Raw genomic sequence first — 21,243 nt, forward strand, 5'->3', positions numbered from 1 at the left:
TCACCATATTTACCCTTTTATTAGCAGATATAGTTATGCAAATAGAGAACAACTGGGCTCTAACAGATTAGCATTGGACACTCCGTGAGTTAATATAGGAAATATATAACAAAAATATAACAAAAGTGAGAGTAGCAACTGTGCAATGATATATATTTAATGCAAGTAAGGATTTTGCATGTGTGTGTGGACACAGGCAGGCTGCTGGAAGAACCACAAAACCATGGCTGAAATAAAAAGAGAAAATTTATTTCATTACCTTGCTAACTGGAGGATCCCAGCTCAATCCATGCATTGTTTACCATCATGCTGTGATCTCCCCTGAGCTTTTTAATGATCTTTAAGCTTTAATCTTCTCTCTCCTGAAACAGGGAGCTCAAACATGTCCATGAGACTGCCTCAAAGTCTCTCAAAACACCTACATTATCTCTACACAGAAATCTTCTCAAAACAGAGGCAGAATAAGTAGCAGTAGGCACAATATATGGGGTTTTCCACACTGTTATTCTCCAGGCTTTGGCATTCCCAGCTTCAAGGTCACTTGAGCAAATCTACCATCCTCCTCCTCATTTTCCCACTTTTAACCCTTTCCTCCCAACACTGTGTTAATTAAGTAGCAGAACAGTTTGGGGTATGCTAAATTGGACTGTGTTTGGATGGGATGATTGGGACAGTTTGACAGCTGACCATATGGATGTTGTTGTAAAACATTTGTGAGGTGGGTTTTTACAAAATCAATAATTATCTTAAAAATACTTAAAAAATCAGACCTACTGGTAATGTTACTGTGGGAGTGACGAAAATATACTTTAAAAAAAAGTAGCCAAAATGCTATAGTGAGAAGTATTACCATCTGTAGGTCTCACTAAATGCATCAGTAAGAAGGTCTGAAGTACTAAATTTGGGGAGTTTTATCAAGGTGATAAATTTTCACTTTTTTTTTCCTATTTTCTTTTCCCAATATTTTTTGGTGTGTGTGAAAAGGTAAGGTCTTGCATTGTAAGATTCATTTAAGTCTAGTAATATAGCATTTAAATCTAGTAATACAGATGTTAATTTTGATTCTTAATTTCTGCTGAAGTAATCTTATGATATTTTGCAATACTCTTAGTGTTATTAGTTAAGTGAACTTCAAAAAAAAGAAACAGGATAGATTTCACCTAATTACAGACAATTTCAGGATCAATATTCAACAATAAATGAAAAAAATAGAAGTAAACCAGCAGACATAGACATAGCTGCTGAACTGTTAAAAATCAGCAAGACGTGGTTCAGTAGAAATAGTGATGGCCAGCAAACTGCATACCATGATTTCAAAAGGTGTGGTACTGTTTGTTTATGTGCCAAATCCTAAAACAAACCCTAAAACATGAATGGAAATTTAATTAAAATGAAAAGTATCGCTGTTTTCTGCTGTACTCTTCAGCATTGTCACACTTCTCCCCCTCCAGTCCAGGCCAGGTACAGCACTCTAAACAAATGTGGGAACTCTGACCAAACTCCTTGACCTGACCTGCCCTGGATGGAGCACTGTCATTCTCTGGGTATTAACACACTGGTCAAAGGCAAAAGCTGATTTCTTGCAAATACTAGGTGGATTTTGGCAGATGCACTCCTACTCCTGACCAACTCATGTTGCAGCCAGGTGGAGAAGGGAAGAAACTGTGTGGGATGAGCAGTGTCTATATCAAAATATATCAATAGCATGTTTTTTTCCTGGAAGACTACAGAGCAGTCCTGGAGATTGAAGCTTGACTTTCTGTCCTGTTAAAATGTTCCCATGGTCCCTTGGCAGAGTTTGGCCCAGACCAAAGAGCACACTTCGCAGTCTGAAAATTAGCACAAGCACATCAATATCCTCTGTAGGCAATGCAGATGTGGCCATCTTATTTTGAAGAATGGAGTGGATTATCCTGCATCAGCTGAGCTCAGCACCTTGTTTAATCTTCTAGTACAGAAGGAGTCTGCAGCTGCAGGCTGGCTGCCAGTCGCAGTGTTTGTTGAAGCTGCAGTCGGATTACTTGGGAATGTCTCAGGTGTTGCCCAGGAACACAAGACCAGTGTGTGTCCTGGTCCATGATCATTTCATTGCTCTTAAGAACTTGCCAGCATAAGCTACTGATTTTCCTCACTTTGTGAGCACAAACTATACGTCAGTTCTGATTTCCCACCCCTTAACACTCTGAATTTGTTGCAAGATCATTAACTAACTTTTCGGGTAGGGGAAAAAATTAGCGAGTAAGTGGCATTTCGTGGCAGGGACATAAAACATAACATAACCCCAGTTGCAGCAAAAATGCAACTGGGGCGGCAGAAATGGCAAATCCTGCAGTATCGTGGAAAAATGACAAAACGATACAACTGTAGAAGACCCTAGGATGCCCCCGTGCTCGGAGCCGCCATGACGGGTGCGGGCACCTTTTAGCGAGGCTCCGCCCGGCGTGCACGGAACCGCCATGACGGGTGTGGGCACGTGGAGCGGGGCCCCGCCCCCTGACTGCCGCCGGCCAATGGCAGCGCGGGAGGCGCGGCTCATCGCGGAAGTGGGCGTGGCCGGCGGAGCGCGGGAAGCCGGGGCTCGGGCCGGGACCAGGTTGGGGTTCTGGCTGTGTCTCGGCGGGCGGGGGTCGGTCGGGACGGGACGGGGCCGGAGGCAGCTCTGGGGCGGCAGAGATGGAGTTCTCCAGCCGAGCGAGGCAGAAGCATTTGCGGCTGGCTGGGGACCGACGGGAGCTGTACCCTCACAGCCTGCAGTTCTACCTGGAGCCCCCCACGGAAAGCATCTCGCTGGTGGAGTTCGAGAGCTTTGCCATCGACCGCCTGAAGCGTGAGTAGCGTCCCTCCCTCCCTCCCTCTCTCCCTTCTCCTCCCTGCCCTCCCTCGATGCTTTTTACCGTTCCTGTCAGGCTGTGTGTGTTTTTGGCGGGCCCGGTTGCTCCCTTTGCCGGATGTGAACGCGAGCTGGCTGCTGCTCCTGGCAGGAGCCCCCGCTAAAGGGAAGCGCGCTGCTTTGGGCATTTCAGGGAACTGAGTCAGATTTCACCATAAGCATTCGGGGTAGACGTCGGGACTGTGTAGTTTTGGTTTACACTGGTAGTTTTTACGACCACGTTTCACTTTCTATGGGTGTTGCGACATATTTGGTGTCTCTCAGGACTGCGATTCAGGTGGGGAGCCAAGGATTCCCCTGAATTCCTGAAAACTGCGGGATCCAAGGTGTCTGTCCTTACGGTGGAAACGGATGTTCTGAGAGTGATCCATCAGTTAGCTGTCTCCTTTTCCTTGTTGACTCTATGGATCCCGGGGTTGGGCCAGCTGTTAAGGACTCGTGGACCACACTTTATCCTCTACATTTCTCACCCTTTTACTCCTCCTTCCGCTAAAAGCAATTCCTGTGGCCTTACCCCAGTTTGTGCCTTTTCCAAGCTGTGATACATTTAGATTTCTTTTCAACATGTTCTCTCTAACATGGACCTTTTCTTTGTTTGCCCAGTGCTCAAAGTAGTTGAAAACCTTGGTGTGAGCTATGTAAGAAGTACTGATTCGTACAAAACTAAGCTGGAGAATGAGCTCCGGAAACTTAAGTTTCCCTACAGAGTAAGTAAAAATTGGAACATGTAACTCTCTTGCACTTTATTTTCTTTACACCATTCAAGAATTATGAATAAAAGTAGAGGTGATGAAATGCCATTTCTAAAACTACAGTTCTGTCATTTTGTCAGAGATGTAGTTTTTCTTTTAGGATATATATTTCTTTCTTTAGGGTTACCTCCTTCCTTAATAGTTTGCATTTATTGCCTAAAAGATGGGTTTAGACAATCTTGAACAGCAATGGTAAATTAATTGTGAATTTTTAATCTGGGAGAAATTATTTCTCTAAAATAATAACAATATATTCTGTAGGCTTTGGCTGAGGATGATTATGAGGCAAGAAGAAAAGATCATATCTCTCATTTCATACTACGCCTTGCTTACTGCCAGTCGTAAGTACTTTTTGGATTATGCTGTACTTGTTATTAATTTTAAATGTATACAGATACTACATTGTTTTATTATAGACATTACAGATACTTTGGAGTTGCATTTCTATTGAAAGGTAGACTCAAACAGTTTTTTTTTGCTAGGAAGCTGATTTCAACTGTGATGAAAAGGCATATGTGGGATCAAAATTAGTATTTGGATTTTGTAATAAAAAAAAAACAACAAGCTTTTGGCTTTTATACACAGAGCATTGATTTGAGTCTCTTCATATCTTTTTTTGAGATGAAAGCATGTCAGTATTAAGTGTTTGTTAGGCATTTGCAGTGATTAATAATATAATTTCACTGCTGTATGTGCTAAAACTATTGATAACTGACCAAAGACCTGGCAATGTAAATAGGCTTTATATTATTGTATAGAGAGCCTTGCTTCTGACAAACTAAAAATACAATTTAGTTTGAAGTTTCCTCTACTGACTCTACTTTTTGTCCAAATTCATTGCTGTGGATGGTTGCAATGCATTTTTTTTGTTGTGTGAGATCTCAAGTAAAAAGTAGTTGCTTCTCCTGTAGTTTTTGGATGAAATTATAGAGACTGTCAGTGCTTTATGTCTGTTAGCAGCTTTGTTATACATTAGCGTGAACTCCTGACTCCTTGCTGTTGTAGTCTTTTTAAAAATTAAACCTGGCAAATATGAAGTATGTACTCTTTTGAACTGTTAATTCAATTGCACTTTAAGTTGCAGTATAGTCTATTTAAATTATGTGAATGTGGTAGAATACATATTATACTGTAATAGTTGATGTGACTGAAGTGCTGCTATGGTTGGATACAGATTTGTCAGCAAAAAACAGACCGGAAAGGTGAGCAGGAAGGATTGTGGGATTGTGGTCTAAGCCAAAATATGAAACTGGAATGAACGAGGCTTGTCTTTGAAATGGATTTGGGTTCCTGCTCCAGAACGTCTGATCAGAATAGGAAGTAGCAGAGGCCTCAAACCCCTCCAGATAGATCAAACCTCACCATGACAGGCCCTGGTTCACTTTTAAACACTCTGAAATCTTATGGATCGTTTACATCCCCTCATGTTGTCCTGTCAAAAGGCATCTGGACTGTGCTGGAGATGGTTTGTCAATGTATGTGATCGATGAACCAGCTAGATCTATGATGCAGGTACAGTGAGGAACAGGTTGTGGATGTGAAGATCAATACCAACCTTCGCTGCATTGACTCTGATAGCATAGTTTGAAATCCTGAAAGAAGGAAGCAGGTTAAATAACAGAATTACAACTGAAATTCCTTCTACCCTTCTGTATTCTACATGTATAATTTGTGATTGTGAATAACAGATGTAATACTGGTTTCTTTCTAGTGCCTGTGTTTGTTGTGTGTATTTTTATAAACTCCCTTAGTCATACTGGTCCTGCAAGAAATGATCTTGCTTTGCCTATGTTGTGAGTTTACCAAAACCCTCTAAAAGATAGTATCCTCAAGTAGCCTGGGTACTAAAAGACCCTTGTAATGGTTTGTATTATGCAGGTAGTGGCATTTTGAATAGTCAGTTTGGCTTCCATTATCCTCTCTTGTAAATCTTTACTTTAAACATTCAGTTATTATTTAACTTATTTAGACTGTTGCTTTTTAGTGGAAGATTAGATGCTTTGAGGGTTTTGGTAATGACACATTTGAAAAGAATTCTGCTCTTATGGAGAATTTTCTAGTGGCAAGAATCTGATCTGGAATTCAAGAGGTGTTTATTTTTGGGTTGGTCTCTGACCTCAGGAAAAATGAGTTTGGGTCAGATTCACAGAAGGCAACCCAAGCCACCTAGCAAAAGCCTGAAGGTTAGGTATTAGGCTCAGGAGTGGAATTTACTAGGCTTTGTCCTCTGTGCTGAGCAGGGAGGAAGGCATGTGAATGAAGTGGATAGTAAGCTGAGTGAAAGGCTGCCTCAGTCAGAAATATCCCAGCAGGGACTTGGCTAAACATTTACCCTTGTCAGTGATGTGATATCTTTACCCTCCTGCCCTACTTATCCATAATGGCTCTACAATCTCCTGGAATTAATGATAGATGCAGATAATTTGACTGCTTTCTTTTTCTCTGCAAGCTGTCTTTTTAGAAGAAGATGATTATCTTCTGTTTGAGGATTTATTTGACTGGCATTCTTGCATAGTAAGCAAATGGGAGACACTGTTCAAACCGTGTGTTTCAGGGAAGTATCTTAAAAATTAGGCTGTAAGCAGGACAGAGGTGGGCAGCTTTCTGAAGGTGAGCCACTATGCAGAAATGATTACAATCTATTTTGGGCCACAGAATCAGCCTGGCTTTGTAGTCTAGGGCGACAGACTCCTTTAGACGGAGGAGGGACCATGGATGGAGCTCTGGAGCACTCTTTAAACAACTTTTTGTGTTCCAGTTTATATGCAGTTGGTTGATGCTCCATATTAATAAAGCAGCTTTTAGTCAGTTTCCACGTTTGCCATTTCTTTGAAAAGGTGGATTTAGTGCTTACTCCTAAAATGGAAAATAGTGTCTTAAGCCCCATGAGGTGACCCAGTACCCAGCATTCTTCATTCTCTCTTGAAAAACAACTATCTAGGGATGAGATATTTCTGTCATCTAAAACTGGCATGTTCCCCAGAAGATAAAATTGGAAGGCAAATAGAATATACTATGCTTCAAGTTTTTATCATACTAGGTCAGAAAAATAAGCTTGGCACAAGTCATAAGGTTAATTGATGAGGGCTGTTAAGGTAGGAATGATTGAAAAAGTGTACTTACATAGACATAACTGCAAACTAGGTTGAATTCAGTTCCTGTGGCAGCTGTGTTTACAGGCTCCTTTTCCTGCCCATTTTTTAGTTTCCAGTTGGCCAACAGTGCCACCCAGGGGTATGAATTTACATCGATTTTTTTTTTTTCTAGTCTGTATCAGTCCTCACTTACAAATTGAATTATTTTGGTTTGGTTTTTACATGCTCTGAAGTGGTCATCTCCACCATTCTGGTCAGTTAAATTTGTAATGTAGTCATCATCTCTTCACTTTCCTTCTTCTGCCTTCTGAAATCCAAGACTGTAAAGCTTATTCCCATAAGATGGGGTATGTACAGTCTGAACAGAACAGTCTCATCCATACCTTTCTTCCACACCTCTTGTAATGTCACTTATATCTCTCAGGACCAGGAAATAGAATAATCTTGTATTGTTTGCTTTCATGACAGATGCAGATCTAAAGACAGTTTTTTTTGTATGTTGGACATGACTGCAGTTTTGCTTCTGTATGTTACATCTCTCTTCACCTCAGCAAATTGGCTGTGAAGAACCTTCTAAGTCACAGGCGCATAATCTTCACTTTACTTTCTTAAGATGGAATAAATAAATTTTGCCTCTGCTCTGACAGCAAAATTCTTCTATTCAGAAAACTATTAAACATACTTTTATGCCTTTTTGTTAATTTGGTTTGGTCTGTGTCACAGAACAAGGACATAAGTTCTTTTTCAAACTTGGCAAGGCCTTTTCACTACTTCCTGCTGTTTTTTCTATATGATAAATTAGACTCGTGTGCTAAAATTCCTACCCCTTATGTTGAGTAGCATTTACTTTTGTGTGTTTTCTGTACCCATGTTCCCCTTGCTGTCACTTTTTGGAACTTAAACTCTGAGGAATCCTCTGGTGTTGGTTGCCTAACAGTGATCTGGCCCCTGCCCAGGGTTTTCACAAATCAGTATTCAGTTGTTGGTAACTGAACTCTGGTATTACTGTGGACTGTGCGCTACGAGTCTTAAGTTCCAGATTTATGAACATTTACATGCCTTTCCTCAGGTACTTCTGTGTTGATGCTTCCCAACAAATATGCTGATTTTTCCTACCCTTCCTTGGGGGGGTGAAGGGTATTTCCATTCCAATCCCACTCTCTCAAGTGCTGTTCCCTATAAAAAAGAGCCTGTTCTTTTATATTATTTTTATAGTTGGGAATCTATGAACTGGTTTTAACTGTTGAGTAACCTGCACACCAGGAAGTTAAGTGGCAAAAAACAAGGAGATATCCTTTATGTCTACACTTTAGTGACCTGCAACTCCCTCATGTGCACCAGCAGCTTGGTTAGTCTAATGACAGTGATATTGCTTTTCAGTTAAACTTGGGGTTTTGATAATAAGTATTAATACTAATGTGTGTCTGAAGTGAGAGTGTACAGTTTTTTACGTGTGAATAATGAGGATAAGTTATGGTTTGCCTTTAGAAATGAAGTAAATAATGCTCCAGTGATGATGATCCTAGGAAAATCAGTTTTAAAGTATATGCTGGTACATACACAGTAGTATAAAGTCAGCTCGTCAGCTATAGGAAGAATCCAGATAGGTGTGTGTATTAGAGATATTAGTAATATTTTCTTGTTTTGGTAACTTAAGTGTGTAGGTGGGATTACAGCCTTTGAAGGAAAGGAAGAACAACGGACTGGCTGGCCTCCAAAGTGACTATAAATAATTGTGTTTGTGATTTGTTTTTCGTAGGTGTGTGTGTTGATATTTCATTTGTTTGTTTTCCCACTTAGGAAAACAAATGCAGTGTGAAGTTGATGAACTAGGAAAAGAGTAAAATTGTCACATCCTAGGATTTTATTACTGTCTGAGATGCACATAGAAGAACTGCAACAGATCTGTCATTAACTTCCATTTTAAGTTGCACAGATTATTAGTATGTCCCAAGCACTGAAACCGTCCACAGGTTTATACTTCTTATAGTATATACTTTAGAGCAGAACTTTTCCATCTGGAATTACTTTGAATAATAATTACTTTTTTTCAACCAGAAGTATGGTCTGCAAAAGCACAAACGACTTTTGTGATCCATGTGTTCCCAATGGGAAAAGATGTTTAGATATTCTAAGGAGAACATGTAAGACTGCAGTATTTCTGTGCTCTGTGAATTGCCATGGCAGTGGCCTACACAGCAGCTCTTGGAGGACAGTTCAAGAGAGTGCCCTGTGGTAGTGAGATACAGCATCATCTGCATTCTGTGCTTGTACATACAGGGTGGCTTTTGTTACTGGTGTTTTGGTAGCTATTTGCTATAGCTTTGAGCAGTGCGCTGATGCTTGGGAATCTGAGCACTGGAACGTAAAGAGTTATATGAAAACTTAGAGCACTTGGAGACTTGCTGTTGTTTTATACTGTCTACTGACTCCTGTCCCTGTGTTCTTGTTTGTTCTCCTACTTGATCACCTGCAGTTGCTAAACCCCTTTTTCTCTTTGTCAAGAATTGGATGTTCTATTTGTGTTTCTCACCCAAGTTTATTTCCATATATTTTCCTTTTGCCTGTTTCCAGGCTGTTTGTTGCCTAGAATGGAGAGCACTGTTGTCATAGTATCTGAGATGTGTGCATGTTCCTTCAGCTGGAGCTACCCTAAAAGTGAGACTTAAAAGAAGTAGCCTTCAAAATGTATTTGCCTCATCAGGTTAATTGTGATATTAGTTGTACAATGAAGAAATTCTGTACCATGTTGTGGAAAATAAGCTTTTCTTTAAATACTGAGGGCGAATGTTACCTACAATTGAATATTTTTATCCAAAACAAGTAAGAAATGGTATCATTTTAGAGAGTGACAGCTTTCATATCTACAGAGCAATTTTTAGTGTCGAGATTGACTACCTCTATTCTTTCAAAACATGCTTCTTTTTATATTGTCTCTTCAGAAGTCTTTTCTGATTGAGTGTGCATTACTGAAGATATCCTGCCTTCACTCCCAAGCTCCCCAGTTTGTGGGTTACATCCCAAAGTCAGCATTATATTTAATGCCGTGTTCACTAGGTTTGAGGTCTGGTTTTTAAGGAAAGAGAGAATGCATGTTCTGAAAATGCATTATGTTTTTTTTTTCATTATTCCTTTGCAGTGAGGATCTCAGGCGTTGGTTTCTTCAGCAAGAAATGGATCTATTCCGGTATCGCTTCAGCCAACTAACTGAAGGTTTAATGCAGAAATTCCTGGAACATGTTAATTTATCATTTGAAGCTGTAAGTATGTTACTTTCTGTATTTATGTTGCATGTGCCTGTTGTTTTTTTAAATTCTCATTAAGGTGGTTTTAGCGCTTGTGTTTAAAAAGTGAAAAATGCAGTTATGGTTTCAAAAAAACCCCAACCACACAGAACTTCTGAACTTGGAGAATAGTGTGTGTGCCACAGAAATGAGGATTAAGTCATATAATTTTGTGCCACAACAAGTCTGCTTCAGTCAACAAACACAACTGAAACAGTGTGTAATTACACAGATAAGTTGACAAGGTTTACAAGAGCTGATAGGAGGTATTTTTGAATCAAGATTCGATGATTCTTGATCTAATCCATCCAGAATGGTTTGGGTTGGAAGCGACCTTAAAGATCATCTAGTTTCAACCCCCCCCCCGGCTTGGACAGGGACAACCTTCACTGGACCAGGTTACTCAGGGTCCTATCCAACCTGGCCTTGAACACTTCGGGGGATGGGGCATCCACAGCTTTTCTGGGCAACCTGTTGCAGTGCCTCGCCGCCCTCACACTAAAGAATTTCTTCTTAATATCTAGTCTAAACCTACTCTCTTTGAGTTTGAAGCCATTTTTCCTTGTCCTGTCACTACATGCCCTTGTAAAAGATCCCTCTCCATCTTTCCTGAAGGGTCCCTTCAAGTACTGGAGGCCACAGTTAGGTCACCCTGAAACCTTCTCTTTTCCAGGCTGAATAATCCCAATTCTCCCAGCCTTTCCTGATACAAGAGGTCCCCCATCCCTTTGATCATCTTGGTGACCCTCCTCTGGACTCACTCCAACAGGTCAATGCCCTTCCTGGTCTTGTCTGTCTTATCTGGGCAGATAACACTCAGGTTAAAATTGCCTTGCTTTCTTGATGAATTGTGTGATAATTGACTCTAGAGGTTTCAGTAATAAAGCAATGGCTGTGTTTGATTCTTATGTGAAGTTTATATGCAATCTGTTCTCATCAGATTATTGACTTCACTTGGAAAATAATTTTGGTCAACATATATCTTTACTCATAAGCTTTCCTCTAGAACCTTTGCAATCTACTGACTACTTTTAAGATGTGGCTGCTTGCTGTAGAAACTGAGGGAAACCACAGTGACCTGGGGACTTTATACTTCCCTCCATTAATACTGACATCTGGAAAACTATGTGAAAATTAAAAGTACATGCATTCAATGAATGCTTAAGATAGCTGTTGAGGACATAGTTAAAATTTAATAATCCTAGCATGCAAATCTTGTATGGATTGCTCAGGAAAGTAACTGACTGTGTAATTGTCCCCGTGGGAACACATGGTTGTATGTTTGTGCATGCTAAAAAACATTTTGATTCTGCTTGTTTGTGCATATTATGTGAGTCAGTGGAGCTATAGATATATAACCAAGACTATGATTTAGCTTAAAAAACACAAAAAAAGCTGGTATTAAATGTAGTAGCTAAAAATTGCGTAATATGTTGAAGGATTTATATTTTAAGAGAAATTATGTACAATTAAGTAGCAGTTTTATTGTTACATAGACCATATAAATGCACATACACATAAATTATACTACTTTGGTTTAATAGACCATTTGATTTTGACTCATTAAGTACATGCTATGAAGAATACAGAATATGAGTTTTGTCCAAAATTCTGTAAATGCTTTTATTCTGAAGTTGTTGCTTTCTCATTAGAAAGTAGATTCAAAACTTTTTTCCCTTTTGACTTAAACTCACTCTGGTTCTTTAACAACTAATGAGAAACCTTGAAAATGACAAATCTATGTAGACAAACAATTTTTGTTTTTGAGGTGTTTTAGGGATATTAGAAAAGAGTTCCTGCTATTATATACTGTTTTGTTTGTCTGAGTGGATTAAAGGAAAATGTCTATTCCAGTTTCTATATTAATGATTTTAACAATATTTTGCAATGCAGCTATGAACTGTTCTGTTAGGAAGCTCCAGCCTTGCCTGTAGCTCTCAGAGTAAACTTAAGTTAATAAAAATTAATGTACAATCATCAGCCTACTGAAAAAACTTTTCTCTCAAAATACTGCTTAATTAGAAGAACTTAAATATTCTAAGGTAGGTGGCTGATGTATGTTGTATATTGCTAGATTGAAATATCTGGCATCAGTGTATGTTGAGGATGAAATAGGGTTTTTTCAGCATTGAGAATAACAGATGGGCTTTCCTGGGTCTTGGAGAGACTATTAGAAATGCCATTCTCTGGTGCAACAGACCTTTCAGTGAACGGTGTGTTTGTGGAGCTCTATTTCCATTGCTTATTCCCCAGCCTCGTATTCTCCTGTCACAGATTCAGTATTCAGGCTTGTGAGAATAAATTAATATTTGTGAGTTGCTGGAAATAGCTAGGAGTATGGCTTGGTTCTGTGCTACTGAATATGCCTTCAATATATCAAGATGATTAAGAAGGTATTACTTTCTTACTCCTGTCGAGGCAACAAAACACCATGTCATTGGAAATCTACTTCCCTGCTTCTACGTCCCCTGCCCCCCGCTTCCAATTCTTACAGAAATTTAAGCAAAACTAATCCTTCCTTGCACTATCATGTATAAAACATTTGAATATTACTAAGGAATTCTGTCTGTATCTGAAAGAGATCTAAACTCTATGGTGCTATGTAGGGACCACAAAAAAGTAAGCCCATTCTAAAAGCAGTATTCTTTTTCTCAACGTTCTATTTGCAAGGGGCTTTAAAAAGGAAATTAGGATGAACTATTCTCCTCATACTTCTCTACTAGAAGTTACAATGTTTTCGTGCCTTATTGTGCAATAAACCAACTTGGAAATCAAACTTTGTGCTCTACCTGTTTGAAAGGGGATGGTCTTCAAGGAAAAGGAATTAAGTTCTGATATTGCAATCCAGTTTTTATATGGGTAAATGGATAGAAATTCTACTATGGAACTTTTAATTGCTTAAGATACCCGAAGAAACTTATTTAAATTTCTTTAAAAAGAAAACAGGTACCTTGCATTTTCTAGGTGGTGGTTCTGATTTTAGAATTGTAGTCTGAAAAGGCCAGAGGTGCTGAAGCTCAAATCTTGGTGTTGTCTGGTGTAGCTTATGTCAACAGTTTGAAGAACCACTGTAAGAGTGATTCTCAGTATTTAATGAAAGAACTTGTCAGCTGTTTTTTGGGGAGGAGAAATAAGTGGATCGTCTTGTATGGTTTTGTCTGAGTTGTTTTCATTTACAGCGCCAACAAAGTGAACCTAACATTGAGAATTCCATGACTGCCACCTCTCTCCTTCTCTTGTTTGCTTACATGCATAAGAAAGTGAGACTTTTATTTAAATATTTTTTGCAGGGGTTTTGCAGACTAATTTCTGAGATTTTGTGAATTATGGATTGAAAATTACTGCTTTGTAGAATCAAGAAGTCTTCAATCCCACTCATGGATAATACTTAAGAAGTTGTAAAGATCTTTGAATACCTAATAAAAAGATCTTATTTAGCAACTTTTTGACAAGAATGAAGTTGTTAATAACTAGAAGAAAACATACCAGATTTCAAAAGTTTTTTATATGACAGTAAGATGTAGTGAGTTTGGTATGATAGTAATTCTGATTTCCTGATTAAAGAGATTTTTAATCAAAGAGCAAGAGCTTTCTGAAAATAAAAATAGAAATGAAATTTAATGAAAAAAATATTAATTTTTTTAATAGGATTTCTTTTGTCCAGTGGCTGACATTTATATTGTTGTTGGAGCAAAATAGATGGCAAAGGGTTTATTGAAATAAATAAACTGTGGAGTTTTACCTGATTATAAAGATGCCCTCTACTTGCAAAAGGAAGGCTATAAATTGTTCAAAGTATTCAGGTTAAAGATGATGAGTTCAGGATAATGAGTTAGTGTTTGAACATGCATAGGATTATTGTAATTAAAAATTTTTACCATGTCTGTGAAAAGAAGCCTTTCTACATTTAGTATAAATTACGGAAATTTGAAGCTTAGGTAAGTTCTTCCTTGAAAAGTTTTTACGAAGCTGGCACTGGATTAAGTCAGTCTATCTTTGGTATTTCTGTGAGAAGCCTCTGGACTTTATGGGGGGGGGGGGGGAAAGGAAGTTCGATTTGAGTTTGAGACACTTTTTTGATCTATGAACATGGAGATTGCATTTTAGTCACTTGTAGGAATAGCTTTAGCCAATCTCTTCTCTGGCAAGTGTGGAAGATGCCTGGACTGGTGCTGCCCAGCCTACTGGAACATTGGTTTGGTGCTCAAAGTTTTACAGCAGTCTGAAATATTAGTGCTTATACCTATCAATTTATGCCAGCTTGGGCAAGAGGTGGAGTGCACAGTATTAAATAAAATGTCCAGAAAGGAAGAGGGTAGAAGGAAAACAAGAATAAATCTATGCTTGTCATGGTTTGAGATAGCCCCAAAAATCTAATTCCCTAGCTCCATTTCCCCCTCCCACATCTCAACCTAATGTGAGATGGGTTTTTCCAGACAAAACACAACCAGACTCAGAATGGGGGAAAGGGAATATATTACAATGACTGTACAAATAAATACTATAACACATTATACACACGATCACAACTATCTCTACCATGACATATAGTATTTACAATGGATCAGATCTCCTCTCCCCTCCAAATAAAAGTCCAGGAGGGAAAGAAGGACAGATCCCTTCCAGTCTCTCAGGAGGAATCTCTTCTAAGGCAGCAGGTCTCCTCATCCCACGCATGCAGCAGTAACTGGATTGTTGTAGCTGGATCTCTGTTCGATACACACAAGGGGGTCTCCAAGCCCCTCAGCTCTCCTTCGGTCCAAGCGAAGGCCTCACCTGTGGGCTGCCAGCAGGGACCAGACTCGCGTCACCACAGGTATATCACGAAATGCAGGGGCATCTTCGTGAAAGTCCCTTCCTCAGGGGATTCAAATTCCCCTTTGCAGAGCTCCGTGCTCTGTCTCAAGGCTGCTAGCTTAGCAGCAGCAGCGAGGGGGGCCAAGGTCAACCCCCCCGCATTCCTTCTCCGTCCTGGTCCAGCTTCAGGACGCCTTTGAGCTTCCCAGCTCCTCTCTGCAGTGCATGTTGCACTTCAAGGCTCTTTCAAGCAAGAGTCCATCATCTTCCTCCTTCCAGGAGGTCTCAAAGGAGTTTGGGGGGTCTGGTATCAGTTCTTACCCCCAGAACTCTGTAGTTCTGCTGCTACCTTCTGCTGCTTCCTCCGGTTCAGTTCTTATCTGTCCTGGCTCTTAACCATAACCTCTGGACGCTGCCGCCACTTCTGCTCTGTCTCTGCTCACTCAAGATGGAAAACATCTCCCAGCTCACAGCTACAGACACACAGTCCAGCTTAACACTGTTCCAAGTCTCTGTAGCCCCAACTGGGGCTGGGGGGGGGCCCCAGAGGCCCCGAGGGACTCCGGGCCCCTTTCCTCTTGGCTCTACAACAACATGGCTACTTCTTCTACCACCAAAACTATAACTCTTCTCTTCCGGTGCTTGTGATATGTTTACATTTCTGCAGGAGCGCTCATTGGACAGAACTTTAAAACTTCCAGGGGTTTCCACCCTTGGGGGTTACCACTTTTCAGCCTCTGGGGGAAAACAAGGTTCAAACCACTACAATGCTTTAAGACTATTTTCCCCAATACATTAAATGGTCTTCTATCACAGTAAAAGGAGAATCATGGAATGGTTCTGAAAGTATTTTAGAATGTTTTCAGTCTGTTCTATACTTTATGTGCTCCAAAAAAAAAAAAGGAAAGAAAAAAGGTTTTTAAAGGATATTGCTGTTGTCATCTAGATAAATACAGAAGCTTTTTATGTATGGCATGTAATCTTCAGCTCTCAAGGCACATTAAATAGTCTATGTGCTAAGTCAGTCACGTAGGGAGCACAGGAAGTCCTTAAGCAGCACTCGAGTAAATGCTGACATTTAAGTGACAGAGCCCATCAAAGAGAGTATGCAAACACCAGGTGTGCAGTTGAGATTTACATCAATATAGAAGATTAGAGCATTAAAATCTTACTATAAATGAGTAATTACATCAATGATGCCTGACAGTTTCTGGCGGTAAAACCACTAACATTAGATATTTAAAGGGAAATACAGTTAATATTTTAAGTGTTATAGTAATTGAAGAAAGTATTTTAATCACAAAGGAAATTCTTCAGTATATAAAGGAATTATATAAAATAACTGGTTTTACAGGTAAGTGACTCTGGGGCTTTAACTAGGAAGTCATTCAGAAAGTCATGGTCAGAAGTATCTCCTTTGAATCCCTTAGTCTGAGTTTCAGCCTCTTGTCTAATTTACCTTGCATAGTTTTAACTGTTCAAGACCTACCACTTGTTCTTAGATATCAAGTGGAAAATCTGTCCCTTCAGTATCTGCAACTGTGGGTTGATGATACATCTTGTGTTGATTTGGAAGATCTAATGAACTTCTGGTGCCTTTTCACCTTAATCTTATGAAAACTTGCCATAAAACTTGTTCATCTTAACTAGTCCCACTTTGTTTCTCTCTGGGGACAGCTGAAGGATCTCTTCTGGTCAGGTGGACCAAAATCTCCTGTGGTTGCTTTTAAGGTGCTGTGTATTTTTGTTTGTTTGTTTGTTTTGCTTTTGTTTTTGTTTTGTTTTTGTTTTGTTTTGTTTTTGTTTTGTTTTTGTTTTGTTTTTGTTTTGTTTCTTGTTTTTGTTTTGGTTTTTGTTTTGGTTTTGTTTTTGTTTTGTTTTTGTTTTGTTTTTGTTTTGTTCTTTTTTGTTTTTCTTTTTGTTTTTATTTTTGTCTTGGTTTTGTCTTGGTTTTTGTTTTTGTTTTGTACTTTCCGGAAATTTAACTGGATATACTGGAATGTAGAGTGGAGCAGAAGGCAAAGTTTTATCCTTAATTTATTTTTTGGTGATGTTCTGGTCATCATCTTGATTGTTCTGATTTCAAGTGACCCATACTTCTTCTTGTCTTCAGACTGTAGCTTGAAATAGACATATTTCCTCTTTGTTGCTTCCACAAGAAATGAAAATTAATAGTTATTATTGTGTCTTTATCTGTGGTGTGAGAATGATGTATAATTGAATTTATATTCCCTGCAATACTTCTGTTCAGTGTTATCCTTCTGCAGTGTGCAAAAGAAATAAACTTCAACGTGTAGTATATTTCATTTTGAATACATCTGTGTTACTTTTTCTTCTCCACAGAGGATGAAAAAAATCCTGTTTAAGTTATTATAGAACTTCTTTACCTCTGAATAGCCTCTTGAAATTTAAAAAAATACTGTGAATTTTTTTTTTTTATAACTTCTAGTTTAGATGCCTTATTTTAGGGTAACAACCAGTTATTGCAGAATTAGCTGTCTTAATTTTTAAATGCTGTTATGAAGCATGTTATTTTAATAAATGCTTTGGATCATAATAATGTGAAAGAAATGGCAGATGGGAATAGTCAGTTGAGGGAGCTAACGCTCTGTAGTGCATCATTTGAGAGGAAATAATAAGAACTGCAAAATAAAACAGAAAGTGCAAAATGCGTGTTAGAATTTTTTTTGCGCCGTAGCTCTTTGATGGTGCAGTTGAAGTGCTTTTTTAGCAGCTTTAAGCAGTAGAAATTAAATTTCTTTAATTTCCATTTTTGTGATCAGAGTACTCCTATGAGAGACTTTCTGATATCGCTTTCTTCAAAAGCATTTATCTTGGTAGTGGGGCAGTTGTATAAATATTTGTAATTTAGCTTCTTGAAAAAGTACTTTATGACTGCCTTTATTGGATACAGAAGATCCTAAAGTCAGAATTGGATTAATGAGAATGGGGACTAGTTTGTGTCCCTAGTAAGTACAGATACTCAATATCATGTCTATCCACCAAAAGACTGTGACTATAATTATCCATTTTGGTAGCAGCTGTTTAAACCAAAATGTTCTTCTGGTAGGGTTTATGGCTGTGCATTTTAGATGTATCAAATAATATTTCTTCCTTTCCCAGACAGGATGGGGAAAACGCCTAAAAGTAAAGATTGTCTAAACCTTAATTTTACTGTCCAAATAGGCTGAAGTTTGTGTTTGTTAAGGAAATGGTTCTGAATTTTATCTTAGTTTTCCACTACTTAAATCTTATATTTGTCCCTTTGCTTGAAAATCAGCAATGCTTGTCTTACATGTGGCAGCAAAGGTCAGAAGTGATGCCTAAGTGGGAAACAAGTGCCTTACTGCCAAAGTAACCTAAGAATATTTATTTTTCAGTCAGCTCCATGCTTAAAGTCATAATAGAAACAAAATTGTATCTGGAAAGGCTTAGGAGTAGGGTAATTTTTTTGAATGCTAGAGTTTGTTAAATGAGACACTGCTTTAAATAACGTGGCGGGTTATTCTTGTCCTAAAGTACTTAATTTCAAAAGAAGTAATAAATTTCTTAGTTTAATCGTTCAAGTTTCAGAAGATAGATTAAAGTGAAAACAAATTGTGACTTTGTCATAGAATTGACTGTTGCTTTCTTAAAATTCTTTTTTGTTCCAGATAAAGGGAACACCACTGATATCTAGGTTTATAGCTACTACAGTAGTTGACTGTCGTTATGTATGTATGTTCCTTACTGGGAGACTTAGAAACACCAAAATTAAGTAGTTGCACATGTGTAGTGGTATAATGTGTGCATGCATCTTTATCTCCTCATTAAAGCGGAGTAAGGATATCAAATTTATTTTGAAATTTTTGAACTACCTCACTGACTATGTTTGTGTAACTAAGCCTTACATATTAAATTATTCATATTTTAATCTAAATTTATGTGTCTTTGTGTTTCCTGGACAGTTCTGTGATTAAAAATCAGTGAGTAAACTGCACGTAGAAAACAAAAAGCCTAGAAATAATACAGCTTGTCCTGACTACTTGCTTCTTCCCCTTCCTCTCATACCTTCCCTTTTTATGTCTTTATTTTTGTAAATTTTCTAAGTCTGAGAGACTTATGATGAAGTGTTGAATTGTCTCAAGCTATGCTGTTATTCTTTGCTTAGGCAAACCAAAGGCTGACATAGTGGTCAGCATTTTACTATATTGTCTACAAACAAAGGAAGCAAAACTAGTGAACTGTTTTCTGTGAGGTGAGTTGAATCAGTTCAGTGTGGAAGGTCAGATGTTCACCAAATGAGACCCTCAGAAGAGTTCTGTGTTTTGTTTTGGGCTTTTTTTTTTGGTTTGTTTGGTTTTTAATGTTTTGAACAACACAGTATTTTATCTGGTGAGGATCACTGAGTGCTGTCAAACGTTAAGCAACCTATTTGTCTTTCTAGACTTGATTAGAATCCTGAATGCTGTATTTAGTTGTGTCTAGGTTTTAATGATTAGTTACTGAAATGTGTTCTTCCAAGTGCCATTTTAGAGATGAAACTATTAAATAGACAAACCATAGTATTCTTATTAAAATAATTTAAAAAATAAAAACAACAGAAAAAAATAATCTTTTCCAGCTTCTGTGAACCAAGAAAAATTGGGATTCATGGTTTCATGGTGCTCTGTATGTAGAGATACAGGCACAACCTGACTGAAAGCTTGAGTCTGACTTTAGACTATGAGGAGTATATTTCTTTGCATTGCATTTTCAATCAATTTTACGTGAAAGTGGTGAAATCAGTAATGCCAATGGAAGGTTATTTTTCATGTTCCAGTCTTTAGGGAAGCAAATTCTATTTTTAAATGCATTCTGGAGTTGTCTCTCAGCTTTAGTTAGGGGCTAGGGATGCCCTTGTTTCTTCTTTCTCTATCACCTGAAAATGTCAAGGTGATGGAAATTCAGAGAAAAGGCAAGGATCAAAGTCTTTGCAGGGCTGCTGAAGGTGTGTCTAACCTATAAGATACTTGAGGCTGTAAGATGTAAGTTATTTTACAACTTTATAGGTATTATTTATTTATATTATAAATAGCACTTTGCAATAATATTCGTGTTTGTTTAAAAAATACAATTTTTGAAAAAAATATTTTTGGGAACACTTCCACAGTCTTATCCAAATCTTCAGTCATGGCCCACTAGCCTATTTTTTGTGAGGTTTCACCAGGATAGCTTTTACCCCAACAGCGTTAAATTGTTTGCTAGTACGTGCAAGAAAAAGTAAAATCACTGTGACTTTACATCTGTACAAGATTAATTTAGTCAAATTACTAATAAAGAAGGAGCTAGACAACTTGTGAAGTTTGGAGTCAGTATAATTATTTTATGTGTGTCTTAAAGATAAAACCCCACTGAAATTAAGTGTAATACTGAAAAAAGTGGTTTTGTGGATGAAAATGAGCTAATTGGTTTTGGAAGAACAAATTCTTGTTCTCCACCCAGTGTTGCTGGCCTGTTTATAAAACAGTCTCTGGAGTGTTTTAACAGCGTTCTGCAAAAAAAAACCCAAAACACCACTCTGTCTTTAGCTTGGGTTGATGTGTTTTATAGTAAGATATCCTAGAAGAAATAATGCAACTGTAGTGCAACTACAATGTGTTATGCTGTTTTTATTCAAAGACACTGTCACTGAGGATTTGGAATGACGTGATAGACTGGGCTCTCTTAAACAATTTCTAGTAAGAAAGCATAAAAATGTTAGATTTGAAAAATGGAAGCCACTATTTTGGAATTAAAATTTGAACTTTGGTCTATAGCAGGTGAAAGACATCCTTGCAGGCTGATATGGTGACTTAGATTTAGACAAGAAACAGATCATCTGGAGGGAGTTGCGGGGTTTTAGTAGCATTGTGTGAAATTTGAATATAGTTTAGTGTGTCATGTTTGAAAAGCGGGAATTTTTCAAAGTCTATCAAGAAGTAGATTGGTAATGAGAACGTTTTATAGAAAATGTTTTCTAGTTGCATTTACAGAAACTCATTTAATTGTTTTGATACAGCTACTTTGTTAAAGAAAAATGGTTTCCTTACAGGCTCTTTTTCCCTGAGCTTTAAATTTTCAAATGCAGAAATATAATGCTACTGTGTATTTCCTCTGTCTTCAAAGTTACATTCTTCTGCCTTGCTATTGTCTTTGTTATTATTTTTTAAAGCTGTTTTTCCTGAGAGAGTACATCAAGATGCAGACAGGGTAACCATAAACCTTCTTGACATTACTGCCTTGGCCATATCATATGCATCTATCAAATCACTTTTTTCTTTTGCTAAGGTGCTTCTACAAGTTTGAAACTAAAGGGTCCTTCCTATGAATTCCAAGAAAAGTGTTTTGTTTCATTTTCTTGAGGTTTTCAATTGAGAAGGAAAAAAATTTTGTTCAAATGCCTATTTAACTGCATGTCATTGTTG

The 21,243-nt window shown here is 38.2% G+C and overlaps 1 protein-coding gene across 2 annotated transcripts in view; it reads left to right on the plus strand.

Annotated features, from left to right (window-relative positions):
* The first annotated feature begins 1,916 nt into the window (after positions 1-1,916).
* The window catches only part of PRIM2 (DNA primase subunit 2), a 100,620-nt gene continuing 81,293 nt past the window's right edge, over positions 1,917-21,243 (plus strand). Inside the window, exons 1-4 of one of the 2 annotated variants that reach the window (XM_027645057.1) lie at positions 1,917-2,827; positions 3,494-3,597; positions 3,904-3,983; positions 9,877-9,997. In XM_027645057.1, the coding sequence (XP_027500858.1) occupies positions 2,674-2,827; positions 3,494-3,597; positions 3,904-3,983; positions 9,877-9,997 (459 nt within the window). In that variant the 5' untranslated portion in view covers positions 1,917-2,673. The remainder of the gene's footprint in view (positions 2,828-3,493; positions 3,598-3,903; positions 3,984-9,876; positions 9,998-21,243) is intronic. The other variant, XM_027645056.1, reaches the window with a different exon arrangement.

Source organism: Corapipo altera, unplaced genomic scaffold (assembly GCF_003945725.1).
Source record: "Corapipo altera isolate COAL_440 unplaced genomic scaffold, ASM394572v1 2, whole genome shotgun sequence".
NCBI classification, from domain to species: Eukaryota; Metazoa; Chordata; class Aves; order Passeriformes; family Pipridae; genus Corapipo; species Corapipo altera.